This window comes from Nematolebias whitei, chromosome 10, assembly GCF_014905685.2.
Source record: "Nematolebias whitei isolate Nwh7 chromosome 10, NemWhi1, whole genome shotgun sequence".
Classification (NCBI taxonomy): Eukaryota; Metazoa; Chordata; class Actinopteri; order Cyprinodontiformes; family Rivulidae; genus Nematolebias; species Nematolebias whitei.
The window spans coordinates 7,674,589-7,700,556 of NC_056507.1; the positions used below are offsets into that span (position 1 = coordinate 7,674,589).

General features: G+C 40.3%; 1 protein-coding gene across 1 annotated transcript in view; it reads right to left on the reverse strand.

The window, feature by feature from the left end:
* The window catches only part of lrrk2 (leucine-rich repeat kinase 2), a 55,122-nt gene that overhangs the window by 10,233 nt on the left and 18,921 nt on the right, over nt 1–25,968 (reverse strand). Inside the window, exons 5-32 of the mRNA XM_037683101.1 lie at nt 25,770–25,875; nt 24,775–24,914; nt 24,429–24,554; nt 21,895–22,065; nt 21,537–21,798; nt 21,164–21,355; nt 18,690–18,808; nt 18,479–18,551; nt 18,063–18,259; nt 16,254–16,504; nt 15,871–16,019; nt 14,256–14,349; nt 13,961–14,147; nt 13,700–13,881; nt 13,202–13,425; nt 12,947–13,074; nt 9,727–9,945; nt 9,443–9,644; nt 9,047–9,135; nt 7,167–7,354; nt 6,908–7,062; nt 6,683–6,829; nt 5,222–5,413; nt 4,894–5,040; nt 4,665–4,777; nt 3,532–3,722; nt 760–920; nt 85–255 (exon numbers count right to left, since the gene is read on the reverse strand). Of these exons, the coding sequence (XP_037539029.1) occupies nt 85–255; nt 760–920; nt 3,532–3,722; nt 4,665–4,777; nt 4,894–5,040; nt 5,222–5,413; nt 6,683–6,829; nt 6,908–7,062; nt 7,167–7,354; nt 9,047–9,135; nt 9,443–9,644; nt 9,727–9,945; nt 12,947–13,074; nt 13,202–13,425; nt 13,700–13,881; nt 13,961–14,147; nt 14,256–14,349; nt 15,871–16,019; nt 16,254–16,504; nt 18,063–18,259; nt 18,479–18,551; nt 18,690–18,808; nt 21,164–21,355; nt 21,537–21,798; nt 21,895–22,065; nt 24,429–24,554; nt 24,775–24,914; nt 25,770–25,875 (4,576 nt within the window). The remainder of the gene's footprint in view (nt 1–84; nt 256–759; nt 921–3,531; nt 3,723–4,664; nt 4,778–4,893; nt 5,041–5,221; nt 5,414–6,682; nt 6,830–6,907; nt 7,063–7,166; nt 7,355–9,046; nt 9,136–9,442; nt 9,645–9,726; nt 9,946–12,946; nt 13,075–13,201; nt 13,426–13,699; nt 13,882–13,960; nt 14,148–14,255; nt 14,350–15,870; nt 16,020–16,253; nt 16,505–18,062; nt 18,260–18,478; nt 18,552–18,689; nt 18,809–21,163; nt 21,356–21,536; nt 21,799–21,894; nt 22,066–24,428; nt 24,555–24,774; nt 24,915–25,769; nt 25,876–25,968) is intronic.

A 25,968-nucleotide genomic window follows, 5' to 3' on the forward strand; every position in this document is an offset into this window, starting at 1 on the left:
CACCAATATGAAATCATAAAAACAAATCTGATTTCAACTGTTTTTCTTTAATATGTCCTCAGTGCTTTGAATTTAAAGTATTACCTGGCAGCTTTCTCTGCACGGCAATTTCATCAAACTCGCTGGGGAACCTCATGCCATCTGAAATGCGCTCGCCACATGTCAGCAGGTCGTACAGCAGCAGGCCGAATGAGAACACGTCGGCCTGTTGGTTGTAGATCACGTTACCTCGGGCGACCTCTGGCGCTCGGAAACCTGTCAGACACACACTAAGTCTTCAATAATGGTTTGCTGCTGAGGCATCAAGACGTCACATCAAATAAAAACGTCCTGTATTTTCCAGCGTATAAGCCGCATCAGTCAAAAAAAAAGCATCATGAAGAGGAAAAAAACATATATAAGCCACTTCGGAGTAGAAGTCGCGTTTATTATGCGTCACCACTGATCCCTGGGGCATGTGGGCCGGTGTCGTGCCAAAAATCGATTGGCAGCCGCGGGAGCGCACACGGAAGGACTCGCTGTTGCATCTTCGAAATTTAACGAGATTAACACTTAGGTACAGGAACAACATATACGCCTACCGGTAGTTGTCAAAAGCCTAGAGGGCCTCTAGTGGCTGCAAATGGTAATGTAAAAAAAAAGTATATAAGTAGCAGGACCGGCAAATCTATGCAAAAACTGCGACTTATACGCAGGAAAATACGGTATCTGTCAGAGGTCTGGGTTTTACAGTGAGAGGGATACAGGCTTGAGTCCGACCTGGTGTGCCCTCTGAGCTCCTCACTCCCATGCTGCAGCAGTACTGAGCGATCCCATAGTCGGCGATTTTAGCGATCATCTCTGAGTCGGTCTTCAGGTTGAACAGGAGAACGTTGTGAGGCTTCAGGTCTCGATAGATGATCATAGCTGAGTGAAGGTACCTGATCACACAGATAAAATAATGGCTACGTGGGTTTGGTTTGTACATGGATCATTTTGGATTGTTAGTGGCCTCCAGTGACCCCTGGGTGATTTTCCTTCAGAGGGTGAAAATTCACTTTGCTGTTCCACTGTATGAACTTTGCCAAATGACACTGAGAGAATCAAAACAACACGCGACTTGTAAAATGTGATAAATCTTATTTTAGAGTATGATTATGCAAATATATTATTTACAACAAGAGGAGCCCTGATTTTTTAAATCAGGAAGAGAAAAAAAAAAGCAACCAAGACCAACATTTGTATTTTCCGATGAGTTCAAGTTCAAGTGTATTTATTATCTGAGGGGCAACTTGTTTCACAGTCAGTAGACACACAAAACATCCAGACTAGACACTGAGACATTAAAATAACAGAAATCATCAGTGTTCGTTGAGAAGCCTGACCTCTACAGAGATGAATTTGTTTTTCAGTCTTTGTTCTACATCCGGGCAGCAGATACCTGCATCCAGATGGAAGCAACCTGAACTCACCATGGAGTGGGTGATCAAGATCTGCCAGAATCAGCCTGGCCTTGTTCACTGACCTCGCCTTGTGTAGGTCATTGAGGTTCTGTAGGTCTATGTCAGCAGTTTTGCTGAAGCCTGATGAAGAAGCCTTAGTTGTATAGACACCGGAGTGACTTTAAGTATCTTTACAGACAAAATATGACAAAGACTAGAGAATATATACCTATGACGAGTCCCGGGTACGTCCAGTGAAACATGCTTAGAAAAACACCAGACGTAGACATCCTCATCAGTTGTCTACATTTATCTCAGATGACTTTTTTCAATGAGGTGGAACAGTAGCTAAGCTCAGTTTCTCAACTAATATACAAGGTTGAGCCCGGACACCTTTGAGTGGAACCTCATTTCAGCCGCTTGTATCCATGATCTTGTTCTTTCTGTCACAATCCAAACCTCATGATCATAGGTGAGGGTTGAAACATAGACAGACCAAAAAAAATCAAGAGCTTCACCACAACAGACTGGATTAAGGCCCTCATTACTGTGGTCAAATTGCCGACGTTGGTTCATCCCTTTGATCCATCCTGCTTTCACTCTAGAACCAGATTTCCAAACAAATATGTGAAAAATTAAGAATTATAAAAAAATCTAAAAGTGGACCAGATGTAAAAAAAAAAAAAACAGACTGGATTTGAGTAACCTTTGAACCCTTAGTCAGCAGAAGAGAACCTGTATTTACCTCCATTTTAATAGACACGGCCCCATAGACTTAAGAGACCCCCCTGCAATCCTCTGCTACAGTTTAAAACATAACCTGAAACTATTTTTACCCGAAAAGAAAGTGATACATCATCTATGCACATCTATGAACCATGAACTCATCTCATAGGACACCGTTTCTGGACAGATTAGTTAATGATTCAGATTGAATTGTGAGGAAAATATGATGTTAGATACCAAAAAGTGTCCAGGCTATCAGTAAAATAACTAAAACCGTACGTGTGTGACAGTATGGGGTTGTGTTTGTGGGATGCTTGTCCATGTGTTCATGCAAATGGGTATGATTAGAGTCATGAAAAGAATGTTAAATTCAAGTGGACATATTTTCCCTAGCCAGGGGTGCCCAATACATCGATCGCGATCTACCGGTCGATCACAAAGGTATTATGGGTAAATAGCATGGCATTAAAAAAATAGAGTCAGCCTATCATCCATTTATGAAGTTTGTCACTTGACACATGCAGGGCAGCCAGTCTGAGGCCCCGTTTACACGTGAAACGTTCGGCCATTCATTTACAGACAACAGACGTCGTTCTCTCTGAACCCTCCAGATCTCAGAGCGGAGATTTTGGAGGAACCCCACACAGAGGTGTGAAATGCTCTGCAAGTGAAGTCACATATGGTGGCTACAGTCCAAAGATTTTCTGCACTAACAATTGTTATAATAAACGGCAGAGAGACAAGTGTTTTTGTGCTGCTCACCCTTTTTCAGCCTGTAGGAGCAAAACTAATAAAATCCGGGCTGCAAAGAGACGTTAGTGTATTCACCAGTTTGGACATAACTGATCATGCAGACGCTTCATGCACAATGAATGCTGTTGAACCCAGCATCAGGGTTGCCAGATAAATTTAAAATGTCTTATTTACGCCCTCCTTTTCTGTGCACATGTTCAACAAACACAACAAACACCTCATCTTAGAATATCTTTACTCAGCACATGACAGTTTAGGTCAAAATACTATCATTTTAAAGCTACAGTACTTTAGTTCATAATGTCTTATCTGGCAACACGACTGATATGAAAACTACAGCGTTTTCGTGTAAACCTGCTCATTTTTTGTTTACATCCACAATAAACATTGAAAAAACACAAATGTTTCCAGAGGTTGTTCTCATGTAAACGGGGCCTTACAGTAGGTAGATCACTTTGACTTGGTCATTTTAAAAGTAGCTTGCATGCTGAAAAAGTGTGGGCACCCCTGCTGCAGCATATTTGTTTCCACTGTACTTTCACCTACAGAACACATTTAAAATTAATATACAAGCCCCCAAACAGACCACACACCAGACAAATCACACATCTGACATCCAATACAAATGTACCTGAGTCCATCAGCCACGTGCAGGGCAATCCTGTGCTGAAGCTTTTGGTTGAGGTTACCATTTTTGTATAGAAAGAGGGAATCCAGAGAACCTCTGAGAGCCAGCTCCATCACCAGGACCTGTGGAGCTGAGCCGGCTGCCAGCAGGCCCACCAGGCTGGGGTGTCGGAGACGACCCAGCACCACCAACTCCTGAAAATGCAGCAGCCGAGTTACTTTTTTTTAACGAAAGGCAGTCGGAATACGGTCAATCTGCCCTGAAAAAGGGTCCTGAGCATAGGTCTGTCACGAATACAAATTTTGCTGGGCGATGAATTGTCTCAGAAATTATTGCGATAAACGATAATATTGTTTGAAATTTGACAATAATTAGTCATTATTGTCAAATTGAAGAAGAAATGTTGGTTAATTTGTTTTGAGTGTAGTACCTTTTTTACCACCAGATGGCAGTATAAGACTGTTTGAACCGAAGGATGAATAAGGAGGGAGCGAGCAGCGTGTCTCTTGAAGAAAAATGGGAGGGAGGCCCCTTGACATGACATGGGCTGTCACTTTCCTTTTTTGGGTTCTCAAAATGGCAGACGCTCAGTGTGGTTTGAGCTCTTTAGCATAGCATTTTTCACACAAAGCTTTTAATAAAAATCCAATAAACAAGTTCTCAGCTTCTTTTTGCAGAGAAAAGCAACTTTTTAGACAAAGGCACGGGTTTCAACCGTGAATTCTGGAGCTTCGACAAGACGGAGGTTTTTTCCCCGAGGTCGGCCTGTTAGCTCGTAGCTTAGCTTCTCAGCATAGCTGCTTTTAACGATCCAAAAACGCGATTTTGGACGGTTAAAACTGATTTTAAAGAGAAAGGGAGGGGTCAGTGAAGAGCACCGGAGTTGAGCTTTTTGTCATCCGGTGTCTTCAGTAGAAAGAGAGAGAAACGAAGAAACGATAAAGCCGATAAATGAAAACGAGGTCGATAATTTTCATTTATCATGCGTTTAATTGACTTTTTGTTTATTGCGACAGGCCTGAACAGTTTTACATCCAAACTCTGCTGGACAACAGAGAAGCTAATCGTTATGTTACCGTTTCCCTTTAAACCACTGATGTGTGTCGTCTGTGACCCAACAACAGAAAGGACCTCACCTGTCTGAGGAGCCTGTGGATGTACAGCTCAGATGTGTGTCTGCTGAATATCTTCACAGCTGCTTCCTCGTTTTTATAAACTCCTCGATAAACTGTCCCAAAACCACCGATTCCTTAAAAAAAAATAAAAAATTGATTCATACATTTAAAACTGACAAAAGTTCAAAAATAAATAAAACTACTTTAGAGGAGTGAGCAAACAACACACAGTGTATTGTGTATATTGTACCTAGTCTGTTCTCGTTGGTCAGGTCTACTTCCAGCTCCTCCCGGTCTAGTATAGTTTCTGCAGGCTGGTCACTCAGAATCAAATCTGGGGCAATCTGTGAGATAGGTGTTTTGTAGCGGGGGTCTTCTGGGTTCACCAGCAAAAAATCTTGGATGGACAAAGATAAAGATGACTTGGAAGAATCAGCAGAGCCAAAACTGTGCATGTCGGACAACTGAGGTGGGAAGCTTGAGAACATTTACAAAAAACCACAAGAATTGTAGGTAATCTGATGCCAGCAGGACGAGTGTTGATCTTTTTGGGGAGGGGGTGGTGTTAAAGCACAAACCATTATCAGAATATTTGAAGAGGTCCTCCAGTAGGATCTTGCTCCACTCTTGTCTGTCGTCAAAGCTGTACAGAGCCCACTTCTTCAGCAGAGCTTCTCCGTTACCGTGGATGTCGGTGTTGAGAAGACCCGGAAACCATTCCTCCAGAATTGAATCGATGTGGTCCACCACCTGACCCAGTAACACACAGCCTGGGCCAGAGAAAACGGGGGTTAGCAAAGGAGGCGATGCTGTCATCAACTTTTGTTACGGACATGACTATCAACGACAAAATGATGATGTAGGAGTAAAAGTCCAACTTACAAATGAGGCAAAAACTAAAAAAAACTTGGACAAACAAACACCAAAGTTAATGCTCAAAAGTCCAGGTAAAAATCCAGTAATGTTCAGTCAGGTCCTCTAGATGGTTTCATTTTTTGCTGAGACGTTTCATCCTTCATCCAAAGGACTTCATCAGTCCGAGGAGCCACCAAACAAACATAGTCCCACAAACAGCACACTCCCATAGTGGAAAAAAACTATGTGCTGATACTAAGATGGCTATCACTTTATTTTCCCACTATGGATGTGCTGTTTGTGGGACTCAGTTTGTTTGGTGGTTCCTCAGGTTGAAGAAGTCCTTTGGATGAAGGATGAAACATCTCAGCAAAAACAAAAAAACAAAAAAAAAAATCAACACAAAATACATTTGTTCTTCTTTTCTTGATGTATTTACCTATTTTTAAGAAATGTAAATAAAAAAAACATTTTTTACTTTTGTACAGAAACCAATGATTTTCTCAAGATCACTAATTCACATTCACAAAGTCCCTAATTTATTTTATAGTTTATGAAAAAGAAGATTTTTATCGTGAGTGTTTATAATTGACGTGTTTTTTTCAATAGAAGTTAATTATTTCATGGTCTTGAGATGATGGAACTTGTTTTGTAAAGGTAAAAATATTTTCTACTTGGAAAAGTATGTAGAGAGGACAAGCTAAGAATATACATTCATGACTAATAAAAAATATAACGTATCAAAGCAATTAATTAAAAAAGCTCATCATATGAAGATAATGAAATAATTTGTCATCCTGAGAAACCAAAGATTTCATTTTCTCAAGCTAATGAGATAAATATCTCAACACTTGTTTCCGAGTACGTTATTCATTTTTTTATCATCTTGTATAGAAGTTTTCTCAAGTTAATGTGTTAACATAATTATTTCAACCCAAAATAAATGTAGAAGAGAAGAGGTCATACTAAGAAATTTATTTTTCTGACGTTACCTGAAGATACACACTTATGTATCTTGTCTCAAAATAGCCATCCTTTTGGCCAGTGGTTGTTTAGTTCTCGTTTACTCTCAGTCAAATTTTAATTTTAGTTAGAAAAGGCAAGACTTACCTAAAATCCTATACCTAAAGTTTAAAAACAAAACATAAAAGTATAATTTTCAGATATTTGAAACTCTTCCTCACCTTTTCTGGAGCAGGGCACAGTTATCCTGACAAAGCAGGAGGGGCTTTGCTTCTCAGAAGAAGCCTCCACCAAACAGTAAGCTTCCGATGACCAGTTTAGGTAAACACCTCTCTTCCAGTAGATTCGCTTTGGTCGAAGCACTTTCTCTGAATAGGACAAAGTGTTAGAGATTTTATAAACCCTCTGTCTTTGGTACTGAAGCAAGCAGCCACTGAGAAATTCACCTCTTCCGCATAGCAAATAAGACGAGACCTCCATCAGGCGGCTGATCAACCGAGACCAGAAATCCATGGGGAAGTACGGCATCTCGTACAGCCGCACAATCACCTCCGAGTTCTCACAGTGGGGCAGCTGTATTGCTGGTCTGTGTTCGGACAAGCTGTGAAGAAAACAGCAAGAGGTCAAAATGTGCAAGACGCAGCATTGTTGATATTTGACTCAGCTTTGGTTCGAAAGCAGCAATCCCACAAAAATCAATGTTACCTGCTGGGTACGAGAAGCTGGTCCTCGCCGAAGGGAAGAGCGATCTGAAACTTCTCCAGAAGTTTGAAGAACTGTGTCAGGTGGCTCTTTGGGAAACATTTGGTCTCACACAGAAACCTTTCCACGACAGAACGCTGCACAACTCCTTTGGATTGTTCCCAGATGACAGAGCTCTTTAACGCCAGTTTCTGCATAGAAGACGAGTCCCGTCATAAAATGTTTCTGTCTGAACCCTGAAGAAAAACTTAGCCGTCATCGATAAAAACCGGCAGCAACGTAGTGCTAAGCTAGCGGGCAGGCTGGCAACACAGACGTGACTCCGTCCCGACCCGTCAACAAAAAATAAAATATTGTATTTTTCACCCTATAAGTCACTTTTTTTTTGGTTGCTTAATTTGCATGCCCTGTGACTTATATGCCAAAGCGACGTATTTATGGATTTTTTTTCCATATTTATAAACCAATTTTTGGCTGAAATATGACCATTTTCATTCATTCTGACTGAAAATATTGAACACTACCATTTTCAGCCACTGGATGGCACCAGAGTTGTAAGGCATGCTGTTGTATCATGTAATAGGCAAAAGTGGCTATTAATGACAAATTCCAAAAAGTTCAAGAAAAAAAAAACAACTGGACTTTATTTATTATACTTTATTGTTTTTGTCTTTAACTTTTTTGAATTTACCATGTCCTGGATGACTGAGAATCTTCACCAGCTATTAATGACAAAATCGGCTTGCCATACAGAGCCACCTTCATTCTGCTCGCTGCTTGGAGCAACTGCCACCAGCTTCAATTCACTGCGCCGCCCCGGCGAAATGCAGCTAATTTGACCATTAAAGTGCATTTATCAAGTAAAAGTTCAACTGAGACACACCTTTGCTATAATTTCAAGCAAACAAATAATTGTTTTAGGAGCTTATCTTGTTATATTTCGAAGAAACGCACAGCGTTCTTCCTTCCTTTTGTCCTCCCTGTCTGCGCGCTCCCGGGAGCACCAAGGCAGTGAATGCTTTTGAAATACAGCTGATTTGACCGTTAAAGTCCTTTCACTAAGCAAACATTGGACTGAAAAACACCTTTACTATAAAGTTGAGCAAACATATAATTGTTTTAGATGTTTATCTTGTTAAATTTCAAAGAAACGCACAGCAACTTGTCCCTCTGCACATTCCGCGTATCGGCTTTTAAAATACAGCATATTTGACCGTCAAAGTGCATTTATTAAGCAAAAGTTAGACTGAGACACACCTTTACTATAATTTCGAGCAAACAAATAATTGTTTTAAGCGTTAATCTTGTGAAATTCTTGTTAAAGTCCTCCCGTGCACGCTCTCACAGTCGCCATTTAGCAGCCAAACGATTTTCGGTACAACACCGTGCCTGGCCCATATTTCCGGGTTGTCAGCGGTGACACGTAACAAACGCGACGTGTCAACGGTGACGCGTAATAGAGGCGATGTATACGGCGAAGCAACATTTTTATGGATTTTTCCACTTTATTAGACATATTTGGACTGATGAGACTTATAGAGCGGAGCGACGTGTACGGCGGAAAATACAGAACACGAGCACCCCGCCAAGAGAACTGAACCAGGGGAAACACTGAAAAGGATTATAAAAAGAATGAACCGGATAATTGAGCCCTGGGGAACGCCAAAGGTATCTTCGGACAAATGTAGCATATTTTTTAGTTTGTTCAAACAGAGTGCAGCTGGAGAGGTTTGATGTTAACTTAGTGGGTAGAACGTGGTGAGATCATTGGAAACTGGGCAGTAAAGAAGTACATGAAAGGGTGTCGAAAGTCAAAGTCAAATGGTAAAGAATGAAAATAAAAATATTAAAGATACAAAAAACAGGTCTTTTTAAATACTAACTTGAGAGAGGACATTGCAGAGCCACGGTGGGTCAATAAAATAGACTTCTTGAAGCTGAAGTGCAGGATCGTCAAAGTGTAGCAAAATCCCTAAAACAAAACATCGTGTCCAAATGTTCATCCAAAGGAGGTCACAAATTAATAAAGACATGCATCATCAGCAAACTGCAATGGAACTTTTAAGCTTAATATATAGCAACTCAATGAAAAATTAGGCTAAATTGCTAATTATTCATGATGCAATAACAAGTCCAGACAACAACGACAGACTAAAAACAATACTTTTTCCAAAAGCATGCATTCATTTAAATAGTTAATTGTTCAACATTAAGGATCCCAAAAGTTTATAACTCATTAGAATCTTGTGCCAACAAGGTAAGCCTTGAACTTAACTGACCAACTTCCCTGAGGAAATGGATGGCGTGAGGCAGTTCAGTTTCCTCCAGCTGCAGCTGACTCTCCTGGATGATCTGCAGAAGTTCGCTGCGCCAGAGGACAGGGAACTCGGGGGAGACCTTGGTCCTCTCTCGAAGGACACTACGCTCCAGCTCCACATAGCTGTCTGGCACCAGCTGACCCATGACCTGCTGGCCTTGGATCTGTGAACAAACAGCAGATGAGTTCTGAGGCACAGGAAAGATGGGAAATAAAATGTTTAATTTCCAGTTTGCTTCCTTTTACCTTGAAGCCGGTGACCTCCCTGATGATGGCTTTGCGGAGTTTGACGATGGACTCCGAGTCCTCACAGAAAGTGCCCATGTGATGATCTTTGACGGTCGGGAAGCCCTGATGGTTCAGAAGCTCCTGTCGAATTTTGCTCAGGCAGGCTTGGAGCTGCACCTCCTCGCTCACATCTGTGTGAGTTCCCACGAGGACGACCGGGGACATGGGAGCTACTGCCTGAAGGAGAAGAGCAGGGATTATTTTCAAACCTAACAGAAAACATCAAAGTTCGTGTTCAATAATCCAGGTAAAAAACAAAGTTCAGTCAGATCATCTGGACGGTTTCTTTTTTTGTTGAAGATTATTGAACATGAACTTTGATGTTTTTAACCACTTGGCTACAGCTGTTTCAGAGGAGTCAACAGGGGACATGGCGGGCTCCAAAAACCATCTCATCACCAGCAAACTGGTTGATCCTCTATGTGAGTGTGCTGCTTGTGGGATTGACTTTGTTGTGACTCCTCCGACTGATGAAGTCCTTTGGATGAAGGATGAAACATCTCAACAACAACAAAAAAAATAAACCATCCAGATGACCGGACTGAACATTGTTGGGTTTTGAACACCTGGTTTGGCTTCATGTCAGACCACCACCAACCACACGTTACTTACCAAGAACCCATATTTAAAGACTCACAAAGACAGTTCCAGCTCTTCAAAGACTGACATTAATGAGGGCGATGGCATGACTAGTCCTGACACTCTGCTAAAGAACTCATCAGACTCCGAATCAGAACGTGAAGACGGTATCAGAGACTGGAAGGAGAGCAGGGCTCCTGAATCAGAGAAAGTTCACCTGGACCTGCCATTCTGTGTCCGTTTCTCCTTCCTGTCCTCTCAAACCCAGCCGGTCGAAGCAGATGGCCACTCGTCCCGAGCCTGGTTCTGCTGGAGGTTTCTTCCTGTTAAAAGGGAGTTTTTCCTTTCCACTGTCTCCTTTGTGCTCGCTCAGGATGAGAGACTGTGATGAAGTGAAGATTCAACACAATCTGCTGCTTCCTTAGACAGACAATGCTTACAAATTGGCTTTTATAACGTATGTGAATGTTTCTGTTCAGTGCCCTGAGAAAACTTCTGTTGTGACTTGGAGCTAAAGAAACTGAATTGGACTGAATTGGTTTGGAGGATTTTCTAATGTTCTTTTTTGCAAAAGCCTCTCAAGCTCAGTCCGGTTGGATATGGACCATTGGTGGAGCCATTGTCAGGTCTCTCCAGAGAGGTTCAAAGGGTTCAGTTCAGCTCTCTGACTGGTCCACTCTAGAACATTCACAGAGTTGTACTTTAGCCACTCCTGTTTTGTCTTCTATGTGCTTTGGGTTGTTGACATGTTAGAAAGCAAACCTTCGATCTAAGATCAAGCTTTGTGGGAAAGTTTTCTATAGAGGATATCTTTGTACTTTGCTCCATTCAGTTTTTCCTCAACCCTAACCAGTCTTCCAGTCTCTGCTGCTGAAAAACATGTTAACATCATAATGCTGCCACCACCGTGCTTCACTGTTGGGATAGGGATGAGTGTTACCAGATTTCCTCCAGAGATAACGTTTTAAACCAAACAGTTCAAGCTTGGTTTTATCAGAGTGGAGAATCATGTTCTTCGTAGTCAGAGAATTCGTCAAGCTGGTTTTGTCATGTGTCACACTGGAAGTGCAATGGAAGTGAGCCAGTACCATAAAGCTCAGACCAGTGGAGGCCTGCAGTTCTGGTTGTTCTTCTGGAACTTAGCCCCATCTCCACACAGGATCTCTGAAGCTGAGTGACGGTCAGGTTCTTGGTCACCTCTCTTGATGATGCTCTTCTCCTTTCAGTGTGGTTGGACCACCAGCTCATGGAAGAATCTTAATTATACAAGCTTTTTCTATTAGAAAATAATGTGCTCATTGGAATTTTCACTGCAGCAGATATTTTTTCTCTACCCTTCCATAGATCTGAGCCTTGCAAAAATCCTTTCTCAGAGCTCTGCATGCAGTTCGTTTGACTTCATAGTTTGATTTTTGCTCCAACTGTAAATGCTAAATGGACTGCACTTATAGCACCTTTCTATCTTATCAAGATACTCAAAGTTCTTTACAACACAATCTGTGCCTTCATTTACCCATTCATACAGCACTCTACTGTATCTGTACAAAGAATAATCAATGCTTTATTACATTCTTACACCGATCAGACATACATGGGAGGCAAGGAGGGGTTCAGTGTAGGGATGCATATTATCTGCATGGTACTGGTATCGGCCTATATTAGTGATAAAGTTAAATATCGGACATAGTCCATTCCATCAAAATAACTCACCGATATAAAAGGCACTGTTTATATATGGCGCTGTTTTTGTATGACAACCCCGTGACAAGGATGCCTGCAGCGCCAGCATGTTATGACATCACGCGGACCATTGAGTTTTGATTTGTGAAAATGTACATATTTGCACTGTTCAAGTGTTGTCATTGTGTTAGAGAGAGTAAATGTCATGAATAAATTTGACATTAAACATGATCCAAGTTGAAGTGTTGGATCATGTTCAGCCCCCTTTTTGGCATCTGCATTTGGCAGCAGGCCAAATTGACAAAGACCATGCCGAATAATGTAGTATTTTAATTCCGCAGCAGAGAAAGCTATGTAGTCTCTGTAAGTAGGTCTAGGGAAAAAATATTGGTATTGGTATCGGGTATCAGCCAAATAAGTTTTAACATATCGACCAAAAATCCAATATCGTGCTAGTTCAGTGTCTTGCCAAGGGACACTTCGGCATGTGACTGCTGGTGGAATCAATCCCCCAACTCTTGCACTGGAGGACAACTGCTCTAACCACTCAGCCACAGCCACCCATCTGCTCAGAGGCCTTCACTAGAGAGTTGAGCGCCTTTTCAATTCATGTCTGAAAATTTTTATTTAGCCACAAATGAACTTCAACGTTTAGAATCACCTCAGATGGACCAAAATGAATAGGAGGCACTTTAGCTAAATATCAAGTGTTGCTGTAATAGATCCAAATAATAAATATGTAGATGTTATATTTCCCTTTTTTTTTATTTTAATGTTTACAAAATTTTATAAAACTGTTTCTAACTTGGTCATCATGGGGTATTGATTATAGCTTCCATGATGCAACACGGTTAAATGTAAGGGAGAACCTGAAAACTTTCTGAAGCCGCTGAATGTTTAACTGGGGTTTATGGCTCACTTTGATGTTGAAGAGCCATGGTTTGAGAGCATCCACCTGACTGGCTCCTTTGCTGATGTTGTACACCACCAAGTAGACAGCTCTAGATGTCAGAAAGTGCGAGTGGAAGCCGCTGAAGTCCTCTTCACCTGCAGGGTAAAGAGATGAATCTCCAACTACATCCTTTAAAACCGACAAACCAGCATTTTATTCCTTTACAACACAAGACTTCCACACTTTTTTTCTGTACTTGTCAGTTTTCACATGCAGGCTGACCTGAAAAGTCCCAGACATTAAGCACCATTTTCTTCCTGTCTCTTTCCCTGATGGTCCAGTCGAAGACCTCAACACCCACAACGCTCTCCTTGGAGTTCGGCTGAGATCGCTTCAGCTTCATCAGCTGCCTGATCAGGGTGGTCTTCCCACTGCCGGCGTTCCCCAACACAATGAGCTTCATGCGGTAGTAGGGCACGGCTTTTTTCAACCGCTGCTGTAGGAACCTAAGAGATCGGACCATATACTGCAGATGAATAAATAGTGTAACATTAATAATTGTAATGTTTGTTTACATTTTGTGAGAAATTGTCTGTGTCTTTGGTTTTTATGTGTGTAAGTTTGTTTTAATTGGTGTTGGGTTTGTCAATTGTGTGGAGGGAGCCAGCAAAATGGTAGCTCAATTAGTTTTAACACGTGTTATCACTTTGTTTGACAACAACCGTCATGTATATTGCATCTAATGAAGTGTACTGTGATATAAAGGAGTCTCATTCTGACCTGACTATGTCTTTAGTCTTGTTGCCGATGAGTTTGAGGTCCAGCTCCAGTTGAAGGCCGTCCAGCGGCAGGTCCCACAACCTGCTCAGTTTTCCCATTTCATCTGGGAAGGATCGCAGGCTTGAGTTATGACTCACATCCAGAGAGGTTAGGCCTTCCAACAAGCCAATTTGTGGGGGGATCTGACACAAAACAACACAACAAAGAAAGGTTGGTCCACTTCTCTAATCTGTTGTTTGTACCCTGAGCAGTCTGCTGCACCTCAGTTAACTTGTTGCCACTCAGATGGAGTTTCTCCAGTCTAGCCCACGTTTCGATTGCTTCACTCAGATCCAGATCTTTGATGCAGTTGTGACTAAACATCAGCTCCCTAATGTTACTGGACTTCCAGGACCCCGGGCCAGGCAGAACAGAAATGTTGTTGGTCCTCATGTCCACTGATTGTAAGCTGGACAGTCAGGAAAAAAATATGACTCATGAAAAGCAGAAACCAATAAACTGACAAAAAAAAAGTTTAATAAAGACAAAAACCATTAATTAACTCTGAGGGACGTACTTTGGGAGATCAAGTATGTCCTCGGGAATGTGAGTGAAGCTGTTGTTGGCTAATTTCAGAGTTGTGAGCTTGGCTGGCAACTTAGACAGGAAACCTGAAGGAAAAAGTAAATTATGTTCATGTCAATTTATCAACTTATAGGAACTTGGACTAACTCTCCTCGTCTCTACTGAGTCACACGGTATAGATCGAGCCCATTGTTGCTAAAAAAATCTTTTTTACAATGCTGCAAAGTTTGCAAAAACGAATTTTGACTCTTTTGCAAATGTTTGAAGTTCAGTCATCAGATCACCATCCTACATCTAGATAGCATGCTGCTGAATGTAGCTTTTCAAGGACAGGCAGTTAATTTTTAAAACGTGTAAGTTATGCCTAGGCATATAATTTTATTAAGATAGCTAAAACAAATTAAACCATATCTCAACAATAATAAGACGAAAACATGATATTCATACTACGTTTACGGGTGTCAATTCTGAGTTAGTGGACCAAATTTGAAAATCATAGGGAGCGCAATAAACCACAGCAAATTTTCCCACAAAAAGGGCTAAAGGACTACTTGTGAAATTTTCCACTGACCTTTAGAAAAATGCCCTCAGCTTACACCTAAAAGGTAATTCAGTACAAGTGGGCATGGCCTATATGGTCTTAAAGAAAAAAAAAATCACAAAATCAGTCATGGAGCCTAAACCATAAGAGATTATGAGAGTTTTTCATATATGCTAATTGCTATAGTACTGAATACATACATTTATCTACCTATAGGTGGTACAAGTGGTATAAATAAAACCTTTTGGCCTGTATCTCCTATATTGTTAACCCCATCAATAAGTACTTTTTTACCCCTTAATTATTCATATGTACTGCTTTTTTTTTTACTATGGTAAATGGACTGTACTTATATAGTGCTTTTCTATCTTATCAAGACATTCAAAGCTCTTTACAACACAATCTCTGCCCTCACTTACCCATTCATACAGCACTCTACTAGATCTCTACAAAGACTTATCGGTGCTTTATCACATTCATACATCGAAGGGACACACATTGGAGGCAATGAGGAGTTCAATTTCTTGCCCACAAACACTTCAGCATGTGACTGCTGGTGGAATCGAACCCCCAGCTCTCCCGTTGGAGGACGACTGCTCTAACCGCTCAGCCACAGCTGCCCCCTATGGAGAAGTTTATTTTGAAAATGTACTGTTGGATATGCAAACTGACAAAATATGCTAAACCTTTAAAAACGATCTCCTCCAAGGGTTCACATCCAATAAGCACAAAACGTCATATACAGTGTTTCTCCTACCATTATACAAGGAGGGCGCCCCGCTCTGTCAACAGAACCAAGCGCCCTGCCTACCAAACTTTTTCCATCAAACACCCGTCACACAGTAATGGGTTCACTTCTCACCCTACTTCCACTTCATTAAACCTCAAAAGCCAGTGATGTCAAAATGTGGACATGCTGGGAGTTTTTGTTGCTACTGGTCCTTAATTATTTGTTTATTTAATGTATGATTTGTAACCTTTACTAAATAGAAACTGTGAAGTTCAGAACTAATTTCGTTGCGATATAATAAAACCAGTCGTATCAGATTCTTCTCATAATACTCACAGATTTTGTTCATGGAGGTGTTGAGAGTTTCCAGTTTGGGGAAGCCGGTCAGGAAGTCAGGAGAAATATTCTCCATGTTGTTTTTGCTCACGTCCAGCAGCTTGAGCTCAGGCAGACATGCAGTTGTGCAGAGTTCAGTCATACAGTTACTGCAGAAAAAGCAAGTGCAAAAAAAAAAAAAAAAAAAGGTTTTACTGAGCTGTAGTTTTTCACAAAATAATTCTGGAAACAACTTGGAAAATGAGAAATCGTTTGGTTTTTGGAAACTACAACATTTGACTGAAACAGAATGGTCCTAATAGGATTTACAACAAATGTTCAGTTCAGACGCTCCAAATCTGAACTTATGACTCAGTTCTGATCCGGGTACAACTATCACCTACCCTTCCATAATCAGCTCTTCCAATTGCTCCATGGTCAAGCCCAGCTCATGGGGGAACGTGGTGATTTCGTTGTATGAAAGGTTGAGTTGCTTCAGAGACGTGCAGGTAATAGCAAGGTCAAAGGTCAACACGGGACCGAGGCAGTTACGAGAAACATTTAGTGTGCTCAACGAGGGCAGAGACAGCAGCTTCTCGGACAGCGACTGAAGCTGGTTGTTCTGCAGGTCCAGTCGAGTCAGGTTTTGTAAACTCTGCCAAAACAAAAAAACAGAAAAAAGATTGAGAAGCTTTTTATTGTAGCGTCCCTCCAAGGTCCAGCAAAAGACAAACCGTCCGTCCAAAAGACAGACCCCCTTCTCTGTGTGTTAAATCTACAGTTCAGCTCGACATCCTGGACCACACTGCCTGTATTATAATTAACTCTCTGCACTAATTAACCCTCTTCTCTGAGTGGCAGACTTTAGTATCCGAAGAGAAATCTCTAAAAGTATGAACTTTACCCTACTCACAGGGACTGTCATTGCCATGGTAAAGAAAGAAGTTACCCCCCTAGTTGGACAGAGCTTCAACAAATGTCTTCGTAACAATGAGGTGTCAGGATCAAACTTGCATTTTGCTAAAAGAAATTGTGTTTATGTAAAACAAGGTGTTGCCATTATCAGCAAAAGCTATTGTGTTTCCTCATGTAAAGACTTTGAGGGGAAGGTATAATTAAATTAATTTATGCAGTTCTTGTTTATGCCCACGGGTTGGGAGCTGGATGTTCATTGGTTAAGATCAGGGGGCACGACCACTTCTGATGTGTCAGGTAAACGAACACCAGAGGTCAGTTGTTGTCAGGAGTTGTTGAGATGAGCGGTTGCTGAAAGTTGTTGAAGAGAGTTGCAGAGAAGAACTCTCTTGAAGAAGCAGCCATGATGGAGAGAAGTCCTTAAAATGCTCAAACACCCTGAAGAGTGATGCCCGGCTGGACCCTACTACATGGCCCTGGGGAAAACAACCCTCTGGTAAAAGCATGGACCTCCAGCAAAGTCATCATATCCGCCGTGGTAATGAGAAAATGGACAACTCCCTGGTAGGACGAAACGTCTTCCATCTAATGAAAAAACAACTAAGTGCCAACTGAGTTTATACATAATTTAGTTCACGAATCTGAGATGAAGCTACCTAAATGTTAACGTTAGAGCTAGAACCATAGTCCAAATTCAAAATACTCTCAAAGGCTCTATTATTTACGTCATTCACTTTATGAAATAATGCTATTGGTTATTCAATTCAATTCAGTTTATTTATATTGCGCCAAATCACAACAAAGTTGTCTCAGGGAACTTTACAGGAACATTCACATAAAAGCCAATTAGTAAAGTTCTCTATCTAAGGAATCCAGCAGACAAGTTGAATCTTGGCTTCGTTGCAGTCTCCCATCCTGAGCAAGCACAGTGGCAACAGTGGAAAGGAAAAACTCCCTTTTAAAAGGAAGAAACCTCCAGCAGAACCAGGATCAGGACGAGCGGCCATCTGCTTTGACCAGCTGGATTTATATTTCATATTTACCATATTGTCATTATTCAAACTGAACATAAACATTACAGAATTGTGCATTTAAATTACCGGATTCTTTGTCTTGTCTTCAAGAGAGGGGGATTAAATTTGTTACAAGGACTCACGTATATGTTTTGGGGTTGAGGCCGGTCAACATTTATTAGATAACTTTGAACAGTTAGCCTAAACACCTGCTTAGGTGCTCAGACAAGCCTAACCACTACATTATTATTGCGACCTCGTGCTGCCTCTGTTCTGTTCTCTTACTTGGCAGACAGCTGAGGGAAACTCCAACAGACTGTTGTGGCTCAGATCCAAGCGTAGGAGATACCAAAGCTGCTGCTGGACAAAAGCATCGTCCATTAAGCAGTGCAGAGAGTCCAGTTCGTTCCCTGACAGGTCCAGCAGGCGGATTCGTTCCTTTTCTTTAGGCAGACCGGCAGAGTTCTCACCAAACCCCAACGCTGATAACAGAACATGACTGTTAGTGAACACTCAGTTTATACCAAACTGTCAAAGCAGCAGCTCTTAATTCACTTTGAAAAGGCAAAATACTTAAAATTTAAATGATATGGCATATCCCCATTTTCACCAAAAACAACCAGAAAAGTTAAAGAATATTTACCATTTGCATCTAAAGTTGGAAAAATGGAGTTTAGTTGTACTGATCCAAGTGCAGTTACCTTTAGGAGTTGAAACGCTCCTTCCGTATCTTCTGTGACTAAGCTCACCATTTTCATTTGCAGCTGGACCACTCTGGATGGAACAAAAGATGAATGGAAGCTAACAGTCACATGTGCAGTGCTTTGACACAATCTAGTGAATAAAGGACTAAAAATTTTTAAATTTTACTGTCAAAACAAAAAGGAGTGAATGTTGATGAGTAAGTTATACCTCTGCGCTGGTGTGTCTGTGATGAGCCTGTTTCCGTTTGAGGGACTCCCACCTCAGAAAATCCTCTGATGCATCGTTACAAAAGTTTGGAGAGAGAATGCCTGAAAATGAATCACTTCCTAAACAAAGTAAGGCACAAAAACAACATGTTAACTCAGTGCTCCTGATCAACACATCAACTAAATGCACACCATGATGTCATCAGACTGTACACCATGATTTTAATTATTGGAACAGGTCAACTCACTGTTGTCTACATCAAGGGTTCTCGAACTTTTTGGGTTCAGGGACCCCTTCATAACCCTCATGTTTACTACAATTTTTATATCCTTAAACGGGGTATTTTTCATTGAAGACATTTAATTAACAAAATTTTTTATTTCAACTTCCAAACAATTAGAGTTTTGAGAAAACTAATAGTATCAAAAACCACTTTAAACTTTACCTGTTCACATAATGAACATATCGGTAAATGTATTGCCACCTCTTCAAATTATTACAGAAAACTTTTTACATAAACCTGAACAGAATCATAACAGCAGTAGTCATACCAAGTAACAGGGCTTCATTTGTAAACCGATCGATACCGAAACACAAATAGCGGGCGGGATGGCAGGGGGAGCAGTGTCTGGGGGTCCTCCCCCAGAAAATTTTCAATTAAGTTAATGTGATTTCCTGCACTTTGGTGTATTTAAATATCTACGTCAGGGGTGCCCAATATGTTGATCGCAATCTACCGGTTGCTCACAAAGGCATTATGGGTAGATCACATGGCATTAAGAAAATAGACGTCAGCCTATCATCTATCCTCACTATGAAATTTGTCACTTGATTAACATACAGGGCAGCCAGTCACAGCCCTCATTCTCTCTAACCTGGTCTCAGAGTGGAGATTTTCGGGGGAACCCCACCCATCCCCCGTGTGTGAAGTCGCACATGCGCACTACAGGCGGCTGCAGTCCAGAGTTTTTCTGCACTAACAACAGTTGTAATAAACAGCAGAGAGCAGAGTGTTTTTGTGCTACTCACCCCTTTTCAGAATGTAGGAGCAAAACTAATAAAATCCAGGGTCCAAAGAAATGTAACTGTCATGCCGATGCTGCATGCGCGATGAATGCAGCTGAGCCCGGCATCGAGGTTGCCAGATAAATTTAAAATGTCTTATTTGCCCCCTCCTTTTCTGTGCACATGTTCAACAAACACAACACACACCTCATCTTAGAATATCTTTACTCAGCACATATGACCGTTTAGATCAAAATACTAACATTTTAAAGCCACAGGACTATAGTTCATAATTTCTTATCTGGCAACGTGACTGAAATGGAAACTACAGTATTTTTTGTGTAAACCCACTCATTTTTTTATTTATTTTTTGTTTATTACACAAATAAACACTGAAAAAACACTAGTTTCCAGAGGTTGTTCTCGTGTAAACATGGCCTTATAGTAGGTAGATCACTTTGACTTGGTCATTTTAAAAGTAGCTCGCATGCTGAAAAAGTGTGGGCACCCCCGATCTACGTGCTTGTAAAAAAATTATATATATATATATATATATATATATATATTTTTTTTTTTTTTTTTTTTTTCTTGGGGGGGATCCTCAAGCACTGGCTCACGGACCCCTGGGGCTCCGTGGACCCCATATATGAGAACCACTGGTCTACATTCCCTTGTACATTTGACCAAATCCCAGTTAAGGTATCTGCAGGTTTTGAGATTGTTTTTTATGAGTTTGTTGTCTTTCTTCTTCTTTTTTTTTTTTTTTTTACTTCTGTCTCTGTGGGATGAAGTAAAGTTCTGATCCTGTGCATTTTAAAACTTGGACCTTCACACTTCCAAGTTTTAACGCAAAACTTCTATAAATAAAGAATAGAAGTCCAGATGCTTTATTTTTTAACCTTTGGAATTCATCATGACAGAATTTCCATCAGCAGTATAATGTTATAATATAATCCATGGGCTTTTACTCTATTTACTTTTGTAAAATGTATATACAGTACCTATATAAACATGTTTACCTACAACCGTATATAATGTAGTGTCATCATCATATATTAGATATTACAGAGCAGTGAGCTGAAATCACAGTGCAGAGAGTTTATTTAGATTTCATAAGGTGATGTTGCCGTGAGTCGACATAGACCATATTTCTCCCCATTTGTCCAGAAATGACTGGTACAGTACAGTTTCAAGCCTGGTTTTTAATAATCATTTAGGGTGTTATTTTGTTTAAGAGCAAAACATATCAAGTCTTTGTGCCGATGAAGCCTCCTGGGCCTGAGTTTTCTAATGTCCCTTTAGTGAGGATTAATGATCCAAAACTACAGTAGAGTCATTTCACATTGTGCTGAATGCACCCAGAAATACAAGGATAGAACCACTTTAACCCCTAATTTTGCTATGGGAACTGAAAATAAAAACAAGCATCTGTGAGCACGAGACTTGAATCATTATCTCTTAAACGTTACCATCACTCTCATCCATGTCGTCATTGATAAACAAGCTGTCATCTGCAGAGAAAGAATTAAAGCTGGAGTCATCGCTCTCGTCAGAAATGTAGCCAGACGTCAGACACTGGTCAGACATCAGTCTGGAAAAACCGCTGATGCTCTTTGACCTCCAGAAAGACTGTACGTACTTCGCCAAACTGATCCCTTTACCTTGAAAACAGAAAACAGGAATGTCTAAACCAGAGCCACAACTTGTTTCACTGTCCGTTAGGATCTCAGATATTTGTTTTAACAAGCCAAGCTCCTAAACAACACCTGAGAAACATTGCTCATCAGAATCAAAGGCTGGAAAACAAACTGATCCAATCTAAAATCCACTCATCTTCCTTACTGTTGTAATTTAGACTAGGAATTCTGCCTTGCTCAGCCAGCAGGGGGCTCAGCCAAGAGGCATCCAGCCTGCCCAGTCTAAAGCCCCCCAGGCAGAGAGCGCTGTTGTTCAGGTCCAAACCCAGTCGACTGAGCAGCAGGATGACGGTCGGTCCATCGCCCCTCTTCACACTCACAGCCAGGGCCCTGCGGAGGTGCTGCTCGTGAACGCCTCGGCTCAGCAGGAGCTCCACCAGCTCCAAGGGTCCACCTTTCTCACGCATCTGAAAAGTCACAAGTACAGAAGCCGGGCTGTAGTACCACTTCATCAAAAGCTACAAGTTTCCAATCTGAGCTGAAATAGGGTTTTCTAACCTCACCTGATAAATGAGAGACTCGTTCTTTGTCTTTCTGGTGACGTCGGAGCACAGTTCGATCAGGCACCCTGCCATTGTCATGTCTCCGTCCATGCAGGCTTTTTCCAACATTTTGTGGTGAACATCTGAGTCGCACAACATCTTAGACATGGCCCAGCACGCCAGTTTCCCAAGCTGATGGCAAGCAGAAAGAGAAAGACATTCCAGGTGTCTTAACGTAACGTCACAAGGAGAAAAATTAATTAATTAATTATCTGAACTTTTTTTTAAATATATGTCTATGTCTGAGCAGTGACTTAGACCATCCAGTTGATAATTTTACAACTATTTTGCAAACTTCACTTGGTAAAGCTGCTCCGCTGAAAAGAAAAATAAAATAATCAATCAGAGGAGATTAGCTCCTTGGTTCAATTCTGACTTACGTACTTTAAAAATGTCTAGAAAACTAGAAAGAAAATGGCGCTCCACTAACATTGAGGAATCTTACTTATCCTGGAGAGATAGCCTGCTAACGTATAAAAATGTACTCCGTAAAGCTAGAACTTTATATTATTCATCTGTAATTGATGAGAATAAAAATAACCCCAGGTTCCTTTTCAGTACCATAACTAGTCTAATGAAAAATCCTCTCTCTGTTGATTCATGTATCCCTACAACTATAAGCAATGAATAGTTCACGAGAGTCTTTATAAATAAAATTGTTTCAATTAAGGAAAAATTTCAAACCAACATTTCTAGTATCGCCTCTGGTTCTGTGTCAGACGAGACAACTTTAAAAATGTCACTAGAACCTGATTAATGTTTGGATTGTTTTTGTCGCTTTCTGAATTGTCAAAAATAATAACCTCATCCAAACCATCCACATGTCTGCTAGATCTCATCCCAACCAGACTGTTTAAAGAGGTATTTCCCTTAATTAATGACCCAGTCTTGGATCTGCTTAATTTGTCTCTAATAAATGATCACGTACCACAGAGCTTTAAGATTGCTGTAATTAAACTTTTACTTAAGAAACATAACATTGACTCAGGAATCCGAGCCAATTATAGACCTACATCTAATCTAAATTTCATCAAAAAAAATTCTAGAGAAAATAGTTGCTGCTCAGTTAAGTGATCATTTGCAAATAAATAATCAGTTTGAAGAGTGTCAGTCAGGGTGTAGAGCTCACCACAGCACTGAAACTGCACTGGTGAAAGTTACTAATGATATTCTCATGGCCTCTGACAATGGACAGGTGTCTACACTGGTCCTGGCAGACCTCAGTGCTGCATTTGATACAGATGATCATAATATTATATTACAGAGACTTGATGTTGGAATTACAGGAACGGCTCTAAATTGGTTTAAATCATATATATCTGATATATTCCGATTTGTAAATGTAAATAATGAATCTTCATCATACACCAACGTTAGTCATAGAGTTCCTCAAGGTTCAGTGCTTGGACCACTACCCTTCACCTTGTATATGCTTCCATTAGGTAAGTTAATAAACAGCATGGGATACATTTCCATTGTTATGCTGATGACACACAACTATATTTGTCCATTAAACCCAATGAATCCAATCAGCTACTTAGACTACAAACATGTCTTAAAGACATAAAAACCTGGATGACCCTATCCCCCACATTAAAAACGTTACGCCTTCTTCCACCTATGTAATATCTCTAAAATTAGAAACATCTTATCTAAAAATGAAGCAAAAACTGGTTCATGCATTTGTCACGTCTAGACTGGACTACTGCAATGGTTTGTTATCTGGATGTCCAAATTCTTCTTTAAAAAATCTTCAGTTAATCAAAATGCTGCTGCCAGAGTCTTAGCTGGAGTTAGTGGGAGATATCATGTCTCTCCAGTTTTAGCTTCTCTCCACTGGTTCCCTGTCAAGTCCAGAATTTAATTCAAAATCTTACTTCTAACCTACAAAGCTCTCAACAACCTAGCTCCATCTAATATTTGAGATCTTATTGTTCCATATTGAGCACTTCACTCTCATTTTTCCTCACAGACAAAACCCAAACACACACACAGAGACAATTACATGATCACCCGCCTGCCAGGGCAGTGAGTTAAAATAAAAAATAAAAAACAATCACTCAGTACTATAAACTGTAGCTGCTTCAAATATAGTACATACATGAAAATTATTCAAGTGCTATTTTTAGGCCAAGTGTATTTTATGTCTCTACAAACTTTATTTAGTAAAATTTTTGACAATTTTTCTTTTAAATGTAAGGGTTGCAGACACTTAACCTGGAGAAAGATTCTTAAAAAGGTTATGTTTAGTTTCAGATGAAACATTTTACCATCTGCAAATAAAGATTAAACTCAAACAGCAGGAACTGCAAGAAATTTAAGCATACATTCTATATATTTTTTCAGTTTTCAAGCAACTTATCACTTTAAAAATTTAGCAAAGGGGGAAACTGATCTTTAAGATGTAACGTTTTGTGCCAAATTTGAAAAATGTCCACAAACTTGAGTCCTCCCCTCAAAAGGATGCATCTCTGTCTGACGGTGGTTGAACTCACTGGACTTGTGCTCGGGTCGCTCTCCTTTCTAAGGAGCTGGAAGATCTGTCTGTCAAAGTCTTTCGTCAGCAGCTCAGCTGCAGCCGCTGAGCAGGCATCCAGCATCCTCAGTGCCACCTGAAAACACTACAACACACACAACTGTCATAAGATGTATGATCTGAAGATCTTAAGCTAGTTGTATTACTATCACACAAGCAAAACAAAAAAACTTCCATCTGCAAAGAAGCTTCAAAGTGGTTTAACAGTATTAGCACTGCAGCGTCCTCCTATTCCTCGGTCTTTCATTCAAGTGTAAAACACACAGTTGCATCAGGTTATTATTCCCACCAACCCCTCAGTTAACCTTCAGCAGCATCTCAGGGTCTTGTCCGTACTGACGGAGGGAGGCAACGACAACAGAGGCCAGGACAGGAACGATCATCCTCGAGAGTTTCCTCTTCGACACGAGGTGGCTGAGCAGGCTCAAACCACAGTAGTGTATCTCTGAGAAAATACAGAAACATTCAAATGTTTTGAACGTCACAATCCTTCAACTGAGCATTGGGCTCGAGTTCAGGTTAATTTTTTCTGTTCAGTGCCCTGAAATGACTTCTGTTGTAACTTGGCGTTATATAAATAAACTGAATTGTAATTTTTTTTCTTGCAGTTAATAGCAAATTAAGCAGATTTTATTATAATAATTAAAAGAAATATACACAACTTCAATTTAGAAAGTAGTAACTGGACATAAATATAGAAGATGCTCAGCATAACTAAAGTTCTTCCAGTCCTCAGATTTAAAAAAATAAAAACAACTAAAACATCAGTGCTGAAGGCAACCATGTTACAATAACCTAACCTCATACAGGAGAAATAAACAGCTAAAAATCTGGTTATATCTATTTTAACCTACTATTTAAAAAATCTGTTTCCTTAATGAGATAGATATGAAAGCTAAACATTTGTCAGAAACAATAATTAAATACGTGTAGCAATCATAAAGGATGAAATAAGCAGAGCAAGAAACTAAACTTTACATTAACCAGGACAAATAAAACATTTACTTTATCAGTTTATATATCAGCCAGCACAAATGAATTAAATACGACTCTTTTATAAGAGAAGATTAATGATTTATGGTTTAATTCAGTTTTCAATTTAGTTTATTCATATAGCGCCAAGTCACAATAGAAGTCATCTCAGGGCACCGAACAGAAACATTAATTTATATAAAAAGTAAGTTAACATTATTTTAAACATTGTTGAAACACAAACTATCAAATAAATTACGAATCGTTCATAAGTGTAGTGTTCTTGTGCAGCTGAACTATATTTTCTCTGGTAATGTGAGCCATGTACCTCTCTCTGTCGGGAACATGTGCAGTGTGTGCAGCACCGTGTCTATCGCCCCCTGCTGGCAGAGCAGGTCCACTGCACCAGAGCAGTCAGTCAGAGAGGTCAACACCTTCAGTCCAACCTGCTGTATGCTGCAGCTGCTGATGAACTATAAACAAACACACACACATACATATTATATATATATATATATATATATATA